This window comes from Arvicola amphibius, chromosome 12 (assembly GCF_903992535.2).
Source record: "Arvicola amphibius chromosome 12, mArvAmp1.2, whole genome shotgun sequence".
Lineage (NCBI taxonomy): Eukaryota > Metazoa > Chordata > Mammalia > Rodentia > Cricetidae > Arvicola > Arvicola amphibius.
In genome coordinates, this window is record NC_052058.2 from 24,990,257 (window position 1) to 25,003,022 (window position 12,766).

Here is a 12,766-nt window from a genome sequence, read left to right on the forward strand (position 1 = left end):
AAATTTGCATTAATATAAATAGTTTATAAAAACACACATGAATAACACTGAGTAACATTGTCCAGGATGTTTAAGATTACACGAAACTGGAGTCAGGTTCTCTAACTTAATGTTCACTTACCCTCTCAACTACCATACAACTTCCCACAACAGTCCAGAAAAATCAGTTACCCCTACTTCCCAAGCTATCCATGCTGCCATATGCACACTTACGCCTTCAGTTCCTTGATTGTCTTGTCCATCTTCATCATCATCTTCATCATCTGCTTCTCCTTTTTGAACAAATTCATTTCTTGTTCGAAGGTACAAATCCCAGAGTTTACAAGCAGCTTTATATTCAGGGGACTCTGGCTATACATCCATTAGCAAAGAGAAGAGAAAGGAACATTACTTTTATTGGTAATTGCTAGTTTTAAAGAATCCTGTTCAACAGAGATTGGTATTTTAAGGCAAATTTGAAAATGTAATTATTACAATTATTTCAAAATTCCTTTTTTTTTTGTTTTTTTTCAAGACAGGGTTTTGCTGTAGTTCTAGAGCCTGTCCTGGAACTAGCTCTTGTAGACCAGGCTGGCCTCAAACTCACAGAGATCTGCCTGCCTCTGCCTCCCAAGTGCTGGGATTAAAAACGTGAGCCACCACCGCCCTGTGTTATTTCAAAATTCTTATGATTAGAAGATACACAGGACTTCATTAACTTTCTAAAAAAATGAAAGTGCATTTTTAAGGGCATTCTTGAATAAATTTATAGAGATACTTGAGGCAGAAGACAAATGATTTGTTAACTTAAAATTAATTACTACTAATAAGAAATAACTGATAAAATTACTTCTATTTTACAATAGACTAACAGTAAATTTCAAAAACTTGAAAGAATTAAACTATCTAAAAAAAATACCTAAATACACAAAAGCAGAAAAGGGTTTCAAAGAAACAAAGAAAGTCTAATGAAAGAGCTGTGCTGGTCTGAAGGAAAACAGCTCTCCTAGGCTCACAGGAAGTGGCATTATTGGAAGTGTGGCCTTGTTGGAGGAAGTGCGTCACTGGAGTTGGGAATATGAGGTTCAGATACTCAAGCCAGTCCCAGTGTCACTTGCTTCCTGTTGCCCACAGATCCAGATGTAGGACTCTCAGTTACCTCTCCAGATATTTGAAACATAATTTAAAAACGGTTAGCATTCAAAATATTTTTAAATCCCAGAACATAAAAATAAAGAGACAATAGAAGAAATACAGGCAAAATATTTGAGGAATCTATGAAAGAAACGAAGCAAAAATGCCTAAAAATCACATGAATGATGCCTCTTTACTAATCAAAGAAATGCAAGCCAGGAATATTTGCAATGCAAGTTAGAGACCAACAAGTCTTGGTTACAAACTGAGATCTTTCCTGAAGAAAACAAAACAAAGCCAGGTGGTTGCATCGCACGCCTTTAATCCCAGCACTTGGGAGGCAGAGGCAAGTGGATCTTGTGAGTTCGAGGCCAGCCTGGTCTACAAGAGCTAGTTCCAGGACAGGCTCCAAAGCTACAGAGAAACCCTGTCTCAAAAAACCAAAAGAAAAAAAAAAACAAAACAAAACGAAAAATTAAAAAATTTCCCCCAACCAACTATACTAACAAAAATCAAAACAACAATAAAAGAAGACAGAGAAACTGCTATTTATCGGAATGATTGCTAAATATTACAAAGCTAGCTAGGGGCTACAAAGATAGCTCAGCGGTTAAGAGTGATAACTGATCTTACAAAGGACCAGTTACCAAGCATTCACACAACAGCTCACAACTATCTGGAACTCGCTTTAGAGGATCTGATGCTGTTTCTTCCAGCCTCTGGGCATTACACATACATGATGTATGTATACACATATAGGCAAAACATGCATACACATTTGATGTAGGTGTGTCTTCTATGTATCAGATGATTTCATTGGTTAATTAATAAAGAAACTGCTTGGCCTCATAGGTTAGAACATAGGTGGGTGGAGTAGACAGAACAGGAAGAAGGAAGTGAGGTAGATGATTCAGACAATTGCCCTGCCTCTGCTCTCTGAACCAGATGCGATGGAGCCAGCCGCCAGTTCAGACATGCTGAATCTTTCCCGGTAAGACACCATTCGTGGTATTACAAAGATTATTAGATATGGGTTAGTCAAGATGTGAGTAAGAGACTGAAATTAATGGGCCAGGCAGTGTTTAAAAGAATACAGTTTGTGTGTTGTTATTTCAGGGCATAAGCTAGCCAGTAGCCAGGTGGACGGGAGCCGGGCAGGAATGCAGCCCGCCTGCTTACTACACACATTATATGTGTATAATATGTATAATATAGAACGTATATCTTTCCTAAGTATATATATAAAATGATGTACATATTAAACAATCACTAGACATGGTGGCCTACACCTATAATCCTAGTACTTTGAAGATGGAGGCAAGAGGATCAGAAGCTCAAGGTCAGCCAATATCTATATAGTACTCCTCAATAAAATAAAAATTAAAAATTTAAAAGATAAAAAAACAGACAATTATAAAATTTGATACGTTCCAAATCTGATGTTTTCTTACCTTATAATAGGCCTTTGCATTGTTAAAAAGCAACTGGAAGTCTGCAGTCAGCACATTAACGTCATCATACTCTTCCATTTTAAGTTTCTGTTGGATTTTCATCAAGTCAATGGGCTGAGAAACCACTTCATAATAGTCTGGTTGATTTCTGTTATAATTTAAATATCTTTTAATGACACTAATTCAAAACAAAAAGTTTTATTTCAAAACTTTGTGTAATATTCAACATACCAAGCAACAAATCTAATTGGAAATTTACCAAGAAATTTTATTACTAGCCCTCATTACTAGAGCTAAAAAAAAATAACGAAAGCAAGGCACAGATGTGTTCTCTTTTCAAAATATGTATAATCATGCAAAAAAAATCTAAGTTAACATCAATGATCAACTTTATATGCTATGTATCTAATGTTAAAGTTACCAGAGCTAAATCCATGCCATGGTTTCTTCTATGAAAATTATTTATATTTCCTTATTTTCAAAGTGGCTCAAAACAAAATCCAAAGCTCTTTATAAAAACTACACAATGAGCCAAGTGTAGTGGCACATACTTTTAATCCCAACACTTGGAAGGCAGAGGCAGGTGGATCTCTGTGAGTTTGAGGCCAGCCTGGTCTACAAGAGTTAGTTACAGGACTACAGCAAAACACTGTCTTGAAAAACCAAACCAAACCAAAAAAACTGTCAAGAGTTTAGCATAGGTGATGTGGCAGTAGCTCACTCCATTTTACCAAATGGCACATGGTTTTGACTTGTTCTAATCACTCTGACAGAATTACCTTTGATCATGGCAGTGCCTGCCAGGCTTCTCTACTGTTTCATTTGTACTTTATGGGGAAATACCTTCAGAATACCCATCCCTAATAATAGTTTCAATTTACTCAATTATTATTTTCATATGGATTCCTGAGTTCCCACTATACTAAATGGGTTAAAGACTACGATGACAATTACGATTACTGTTTTTGAGACAGGGTCTCCCCAGGCTGTGCTGAATCTCATCATATAGAATGGCCTTGACCTCACACAGAATCACCCACCTCTCAATGCTACCACACATGGCCTATGTTAATATCAAACTGCTTTAATGTCTGGCTGGTGGGTATCTTTTTAAGGTATTTTCTATGTTTTGTATTCATTTTTCATGTTTTGAGATAGGTTTTTCGGGACAGGGTTTCTCTGATAACAGTCCTGGGTATCCTAGAACTCACTCTGTAGACCATACTGGCCTTGAACTCACAGAGATTCACCTGCCACCGAAGGCATGCACCACCACCACCCAGTGTTAAAACTACTTCCAGCTCCTCTGGAGGAATACTATTTAGTTCCCAGTATCCACATCAGGTGGCTCATATCAGAGGCAAACAACAAAGAACCATCTTGGCCTGATACTGATACAGATGGGTGGTATTTAAGGACTCTCTCAGAATGAGCATTAAGACCTTTATAATTTGATATCCAAGATGGCTCTCTTCATTTGGGCCAAGAGTTTATTCTTTCTTGCTACTATTGGACCAAAACATCCTTTCATGCTTGTAGGTAGACAACATCTGTAAGCAACTGAGTCTCTACTAAGGATATGGACCTGAAGAGGTAAGCAAGGGAGTGCTTCTCAATTCTAGAATTACCTTACTGACCAAAAAAAAAAAAAAAAAAAAAAGTGATGGATCATGAGATACAATATAATCAAAACTTTTCTTTCAAAATGCATGGCTTTACACATATTTTCACTAAAATTAAAGACACAACAGTATAAAAGGGTTGGGAATGTAGCTCAGGCTTAAAAGTGTTTGCCTAGCATATACAAAGCCCTAGGTTAATTTACCAGTACTGCAAAAACCAACAAACAACAAAATAAAAAGTATGATCTAGACTCAACAACACCATTCGTGTTTTTATAAACCCATCCAAGCTTTTCTTCACAGGACTATGCAAACAAAACATAACATAAATAGTGCTGTGTAGTACACCTTCTTTTGTAACAGCTTTTCTCCTTCTATAATAAGTAAGGGCACCTTGACGTAATACAACCACAGAGAACAAAGATCAATTAATGTTTAAGCCAGAACACTAAGAAACACTAACCTTGATGTATAGGACCTGCTAACTACTTCAAAGCCACTTTCCCTTCGCGGAGGATGATGGCATTTGAATACACAGATCTTATTTCCCAGTCCTACTACAGTTACGCTCTAGCCAACACAAACGCTAAGGTGTGTCATACTCAGCTTACATCTCTAATGCAGCCTCCCTTTCCCTGCCATCTGAGGGTAGTTATAGCGAATCACCTTGGATCATGATGATACCCCAAGGATAGAAGAACAGGGACATACAGGACTTGTCCCTGAAGACTCTGCAGGGCAGGTCTTCCAGCACAAAAGAAATTTCTCCTTTGTTTCAACCACTGCTACAAGAAAACAAACCTTAATACATTCTAAAGTTACCAAAATAAAGTCTCAAAAGAGATTCACAGCCAGTGTGGTGGTGGTTCATACCTGTAAACCTAGCACTCAGGAGGCCGAGGCATAAAACACTGAAAAACCATGTGAGTCACTTAGGCATAGGGCCATATATCTTCAAAACTGCAAGGTAACAGTACTCCAGCTTCCACAGTCTGCACCTGCACTTCCTCAGTACTAGTGGGCTGGTAGAAAGCAGCAAGCAGAGGAACATATATTTTTCCTTAATATTTTATTTTATTTTTAATTATGTGTACATGTGTCAGTGTGGGTTTGTGCATGTTGAGTACAGTGTCCAGAACAGAACGCCAGAAGAGGAAATCAAATCACCTGAAGCTGAAGTTACATGTGGTTCTGAGCTGCCTGACAAGGGTCCTCTGAAGAGTAGTATACTTCTGTAATCCCTAAACTATCTATTTCTCCAGATCCCAGGGCATACCTTTCCTATGAAGAGTTTTATGTAACATAATGGTTGAGAACACAGGTGTCATAGAAAACATGAGTTTTTAGCCGGGCAGTGGTGGCACATGCCTTTAATCCCAGCACTCGGGAGGCAGAGGCAGGTGGATCTTTTTGAGTTCCAGGCCAACCTGGTCTACAAGAGCTAGTTCCAGGACAGGCACCAAAGCTACAGAGAAATCCTGTCTCAAAAAAAAAGAAAAACATGAGTTTGAACTCTATCTTTTAGAACCTGTGGAAGTTCCTATCTGTAAACTGTGATGTCAATTTCTAAAAAGCATTTATGTAACATGTATAGAGAATGCATGGCACTCAGGCAAGCAAGACATCTCAGTAGTAAAGGCATTTGCCAACAAGCCTAACAACCTGAACTCAATCCTTGAGATTCACGTGGTAGAAGGCAAAAAAAAAAAAAAAAAAAAAAAAAAAATCAACTCCCACAACTTCTCAGTATGCACAATATAGCATGCACACACACACACAAATAAATAAACAAGTATCTTGATGAATAAGACTGAAACTAATATAGGCTAAAAGAGCAAACTGAATCCCAGACTTAAACCACTCCTTATGAAGGAAAACTCAATTACCGAACACTTTACCTTAGACCCTGTGTCAAATCCTCCCTTTGGACATAAGTGTTCCTAACTCACCTCCGCTTTGGTGCCCTGATGAACAGTTCACAGAGAAGTCTGCCCTGCTCATCCTTATAGTCTCGGATGGTGTTATAGAGTTCATGGCACACAGCAATCTACACAAAGGAAGAAAAGAAAAATCTTCAAAATCCAATGAAAACCTAAGAATTAACAACAATTCTTTAATAAAAACATCTCTATAAAACAGAAAAACCCTCAAATTACCCAATGGGATCCCATGTCTGAAATATGGTGAAAAGACATATTCTTTAAAATAATGATCGGGAGGCAGAAGCAGAAGATAGCTCTACTTTAAAGCCAACGTGGTCTACATTGTGAGTTGCAGGCCAGCCAGGGCTATATAATAAGACTCTGTCTCAAAATACTTAAATAAATATATACATAAAAAGACAGAAAATACTCTTGCTTTTGGAGAGAGGGTGTCTCTGTGTTGCCTTGGCTGTCCTGGAACTCACTCTGTGGACCAGGCTGGCCTCGAACTCACAGAGATCCACCTGCCTCTGCCTCCCAAGTGTTGGGATTAAAATTGTATGCTGCCACCACCACCTGGCTAAGTTTTTGTAACTTTTATTAGATTTGTGTCCTCACCTCCATTTCCCAGTACTAAGATCACAGGTATGCATCACCATTTCTGACTCTTTCTTTTAAGCTAAATCAACTCATTGGTTCAAACCATTTTCCCGTTTAAAAATAATCTAACTTGGGCTGGAGAGATGGCTCAGTGGTTAAGAGCATTGCCTGCTCTTCCAAAGGTCCTGAGTTCAATTCCCAGCAACCACATGGTGGTTCACAACACAACCATCTGTAATGAGGTCTGTGGAGGTCTGGTGCCCTCTTCTGGCCTGCAGACATACACACAGACAGAATATTGTATACATAATAAATAAATAAATAAATAAATAAATAAATAAATAAATAAATCTAACTTAATAACTCAAGGTCCAGGGGATCTGACACCCTCTTTTGGCCTCAAGGACACTGCATGAATACAATGCCTTCACATACACAAATGCAAAAAATTCATACTCATAAAATATTGAAAATCATTTTTTAAAAGTCATATAAGCTGGGCATCGGCACACACAACTTTAGTTCTAGCATTCAAGAGTCTAAGGCAGGAATCTGTTTATATTCATTTGTTTATATTATACACTGGACTCTATGTTCCATGTGAAAATGGAGCTAGCCACATAATGCCAAATCTCAATCACTTGAACAGTGCTCACCACATGACAGGAACACAATTTTTGTTTAATGAATATATAACATCAAACACTGATATTTTCATTTAAAATATTAAATTACACATATTACTGTTAAGACTTGGGACTAAATATATATTTTCATAAGAGAAATAAATGTTATCAAACCAGAGGGAAAAGACGTCTATGTAGTTCAATTCCTTCAAAAAAGGAAGTGAAGGCAAACCACGGGAAAGCAGGCAGACACCATAAAGCCTTAGTTACTCACAGGATCTACGGTTGGAAGATTGGACAGTCTTCGCCTTTTCCTGCTTGGACCTGGTGTGGGCACAGAATGGTGCCCATCATCAAAGTCTCCGCTAACACTGCTGGAAGGAGAGGTAGCTCTTCTTCTCTTGGAACCCATGGAATCCAACTTCTTCTATAAGAAATAATTGGCAAAGTACTTATATTAATCTTCAACAATGTCAATAAACTCTCAGCTAGGCATATACCACCAAACTTCTGGTTGATTTAAGATAATTTGTTCCAGAGGAATTTAACTAGCTCTAAGTTGTTAATTTAAATCCTGGACTTCAGTGTTTTAAGCCTTTTACTCATCAGAGTAATACACTATCAAATATAGGGCAAATATAGCAGAAGTATACAAATTTTTATGTTAATAATTCTAAATTATTCAACCACTTCTTGCCCCCGATTTATCGTGGAATGTGGCTTCCTAATCCATATGCAGTCTTTTTAAAAATATTTGTTATTTTTGATGTATATGGGTGTTATGCATGCCTAAGTATCTGTGCACCACATATATACCTGATGCTAAAGGGGGCCAGAAGAGGGCATCAGATCCTCTGCATTGGAGGTACAACTGGTTGTGAGCTGCCAAGTATGGGAAATGAACCCAGGACCTCTGGAAAAGCAGACAGCACTCTTAACCACTGAGCCATCTTTCCAGTCCCCCATGTGTAGGCTTTTACGGTGTGCTGGAAACACTGATCTCTAAGACCCCCGAGGCAGCTAAAAAAGCAAATGCTCTAGGGTTATTACAAAGGGTTAGCAGCCTCATCTGCTTTCCTGCATGTCTTACAATTACACCCATTACCTAAGTGGGCCATAGTGTGGGGGGAAAAACCCAAACCTAAGGCAATGAATGGTGCAAAAGGGGGTGGAAAGATGACCTTTTTAGCACTGCAGAAGTACCCTAAAATTGAACTCTCCACTTACAGAAGAATTCATAAAAAATATCCCTATGAAACAATGTAATTTTTGCTATACTATATCTGGGGAGAACTAGCAATCTGTGCCTTGAACTCTTTTATTAAGTCTTCCCTCTCAGTTCTGACACTGTACTCACAGATTTTGAAAATAGCTTTAAAACTCACTAGGTGATCTGGAAGAATATGTTATATACATGGGCTCCTTTTGGAAGCACATAAACATCTGCTCTTGGTTTTAGGCTGCATGACATTTTTGTTTTTTGCTGGCTTTTGATACTTTTAATTGTTATTTGCAGTACTGGGGCCTGAATGTAGGCCTCACACATAATAGAAAAGCTCTCTAATCCAGAAGAAATTGTAAGTGTGGTTGTGTGTGTGCATGCACATCATAGGTTTTGTTGCATGTCTTCCTTTAGCGCTGTCCACCTTTTTATTGAAAAAGGACTGTTTACTAAACCTGGAGTCAGTGAGTACATGAGACCTACCTGTCCCTGCCCCTCCAGTGAGGGGCTACAGACACTACACCGTGACACATGGCTTTTAGGTGGGTGCTGGGGATCTAAACTTAGTCTTCACATTTACACAGCAAGTTAAGATAGCTCTCTAAACCTCATAAGACACTTTTCTTTGCTGGGCACAGTGGTGCATGCTTTTAATACCAGCACTTGAGAAGCTGGAGGCCAGCATGGTCTATCTATTGAGTTCTAAGTCAGTCATGGATAATAAGTCTCAAATCAAGAACAACAACAACAAAAAGAAACAAGTCTTAATATAACTTTACAATATATTCACTTGGCAATGATGTAAGGAATGCAACCACTGGAATAAATTACTGCAGGTAAAGGGTAGAGGCCCTGGAAGCTCTACAATGCTTACATAATTGAACAGCAATATCAAATAAAGCATTGCAATTTCAAAGAACTTTTCTAAAGCTAAAAGTTAACAGCAGACCCAGTTTCACTCAATGTTTGGTTTAAGAAAACTCAGATGGTAGCAGCTAAACAAAAAGAACAGTAGAGCACTGGCTGCCAGTACCACAGTGAGGAAAATTGGTGACTGCCAGGAAACAAAGAGGAACAAAACAAAAAACCCTAAGCAACTAAGAAACAAAAGGGGTCTCCTATCCCTTGCTCTGAACTAAAGTCCACACACTGTTTAAAGTAGAACCTACAGTGATCATGTTCCTTCCTCTAGGCTTCAGTTTGTTACCAAGTATATTAGTTTGAAATTGACTAAAAGTGGTTAAAAGCTTCTACAAATGTTCTGTTGTTGCTGTTTACTTATAAAAGACTGCTAACTGATCACAGTCCCACAAATTAATGAAATTAAGGACTAACCCTTGGAAACACTGATAAACACAGGAGGGATTCAGATAGGAGGAATTATAAAAATTCAGAATGTTGGAAGGGAAAAGGTAAAGAATGACAGGAACAGAAAAGGGTGAAGATGATCAGTAATTTACCAGCTTTACCAGAGCACAACCAGCGCCTCGAAAAGCCAATCTCCTCATTATGTCTGAAGGCCAAATGAAGCCAGTGAGAGAAGGTAGGGTTTTATAAGTGCTTATTCGGTTAGTTTATTCAGAACTGAAAGAGAAGAACAAGGCAGAGAAAAGGGACATAGGAGTATAAATGAGCATAAACGGACAGGAAACATAACATTCAAATAGAGCTGCTAAAGAAAAAGAAACAGGCATATCAGTTTCCAGGTGACCTGACATTTCTTCCATTTAAAAACCAAATGCTTCCACATGTTTAGAAACGTCTCACTGAGTTTCACCTTTACTCACATGAAATGACTGTCAATTCCAGGAATGAAGCATGCCTGCCCAAGTGCCCCCTAGTCAATAAGAGCAGAGTTCAATCACAGAGCTGGAATGGAGAGTGAACACATGTGGGAGGCTCACATGTGACACCAAGTGTTGGCAAGCTGGAACAAACCAAGAACGGCTCATGAGAGCAAACTCTACAAAATTCTTCCTCCCCTCCACCCAAGTATCAGAAAAAATATTTCTTTCCAAAAGTTCTACCTGTTCTGGAAAGACATAGATAACATTCAAGTTTAGCAGAACTTTAAAAAGTCTACAATTACTTTAGTTCAAAATTATTGCTTTTTCTACTGCACTGGAAAGCAAATGACAAAAATGTAAATTATTAGTGCTGAGTACGTTGAAGTTTTAGATGATCTAATAGCCCAAATCCTTTAATCATTAATACACTTTCAAAAGACAAGAAAAAGACGTAAGGGAAGGATGGCTTTGATTTTACTTACTCAAAGGATGCATTTTACAAGAAACAATGGATCTACACTCAAAAGTCCAAGACCTTCCACCTCTTATTATGTTTGTTGTTACCCAATCACAACTTCTCAGATCTATTTCTTCATCTTTAAATGAAAACAAGGACTGGGCCAATAGCTAAGTTGGAAGAGGGGCTGCTTATCAATTGGGAGGTCCAACGTTCAATCCCAGCAGCACGTGGAACTAACTGGGTGTGGTGGTACACACGCTTAACACTACCCACTAAGGAGGTGGAGACAAAAGCCAAAGAGTTCAAGGCCATCTCAAAACAAAAAACAAAATGAAAACAGTAAAATATACCTATACCCTTTGACAGGGAAGAAACGACATACATTAAATTATTTGGAATTTCAAAGCAAAACTCTTGAGCTCCCTAGGCACAAGAACTGGGTCCTCTTTATTTTTGAAGCCCCATCCTATAAACAGTGCTGGAAAAAAAAATAAGTATGCTAAAAATGCATGAGATGTTAATACAAAAGTGTGTGTAATTTAAAAACGGTCTCTAAGCATCACTTCACTATTTCTATCTATAAGCAGAAAATAAAATGATTCTGGAGTTTAATTCTAGATGTTAGGATGGCCTTATTTATAGTCAAAAATCCAAGACTAACAATGACTGTGGACGCTTCCAGTGGACAAATACTTTAGTGGTCTGGGGAGATAGCAAAGTCAAAGTGCCTGCCATGCAAGCATAAGGGCCTGAGCGGATGGAGGTCACCAGCACCCACATAGAAGGTAGACACAGCTGTCAGGACCTGTGACCCCAATAATGAGAAAACAAGAGAGAAGTAAAGACAGGAGGCTCATTGGGTTTGGCTGGCAGTCTAGCTAAAACCCAGCAAGCTCCAGGTCTAACGAGAGATCTTGCTTAAAAAATAAGGTAGCCCTGGAGTGATGGCTCAGAGGTTAAGAGCACTAGCTACTCTTCTAGAGGACTTGGATAAGATTTCTAGCACCTACATGGCAGCCATAACTATCCCCAGCTCCAGTTTCAGGGGACCATCTTCTGGTTTCTTCAGGCACCAGGCACACACACGGTGCATAGCCATACATGGAGTCAAAACATCCATACACAGAAAATAAAAATGAATCGACTTCAACATAAATGAAAGCAGAAAGCAGTAGAGGAATAACGCCATGGAGCTCTGGTCTCTACATACACATGCCCACATATACAAAAATAAGTTTTCTTTTTTTTAAAAAAGAAGAAAATGTGTAATTGTGCAAGTAGTTAGTATAGCCAAATATCTGACAACTTACTAACATTCAGGTTTTTTTTTTTTTAAGTACTACAACACACACTTAAAAAATCTTGGTTAAAAAGATGACTCAAATACCAAAAAGCAAGTAATTATAATCATACTTCCCACAGGAAGACCATCCATATTGTCATTCAAGCCTTTAATATTTATGCCTCAGTTGTTGTCTTTTGTTGGTTTCTTTCTTTTTCTTTCTGCAACAGGGTTTCACACATCCCAAGCCAGTGTTAGTCTCCTGCCTCACATGCTAAATGCCAGGATGACAATCATGTGCCACCATGCCCATTTTAGGCAGTGTGGAGGAACTGACCTACTGCTTCACATGTATACCAGACAAGCAAGCACTCTACCAACTGAACTCCACACCAGCCCAACTATCTTCTCCGTAAACAAAGTGATAAAGAAAAACCCTATATTCCACAACTGTGTTCTAACATAAAGAAGGCTACCACGTCAGCATTCTTCTTCACGTTTGATATCCTAATAACAGTCTGTAATACAGATACAGTTTCCTTATCTTGGGGAGTTTGGTAAAACACTATTATGATCTATATTTCACACTCTAATGGAGAAGTCAAGATACATCTATTCCCACTGGTGCCTTTGCACATACACACTTGTTACAATTTTCAACCCAAACATTTCTTCAGAAGC

General features: G+C 38.4%; 1 protein-coding gene across 37 annotated transcripts in view; it reads right to left on the reverse strand.

Moving 5' to 3' along the window:
- Positions 1–12,766, reverse strand: part of Pbrm1 (polybromo 1) — a 100,217-nt gene that overhangs the window by 85,975 nt on the left and 1,476 nt on the right. For 21 of the 37 annotated variants that reach the window (XM_038348944.2, XM_038348953.2, XM_038348950.2 and 18 more), the window contains exons 2-6: positions 10,017–10,140; positions 7,609–7,761; positions 6,136–6,233; positions 2,565–2,712; positions 214–351 (exon numbers count right to left, since the gene is read on the reverse strand). In XM_038348944.2, the coding sequence (XP_038204872.1) occupies positions 214–351; positions 2,565–2,712; positions 6,136–6,233; positions 7,609–7,761; positions 10,017–10,064 (585 nt within the window). In that variant the 5' untranslated portion in view covers positions 10,065–10,140. Of the gene's footprint in view, positions 1–213; positions 352–2,564; positions 2,713–6,135; positions 6,234–7,608; positions 7,762–10,016; positions 10,141–10,343; positions 10,484–10,825; positions 10,939–12,766 lie in introns of those variants that run through there. The other 16 variants (XM_038348954.2, XM_038348951.2, XM_042056018.1 and 13 more) reach the window with 6 other exon arrangements.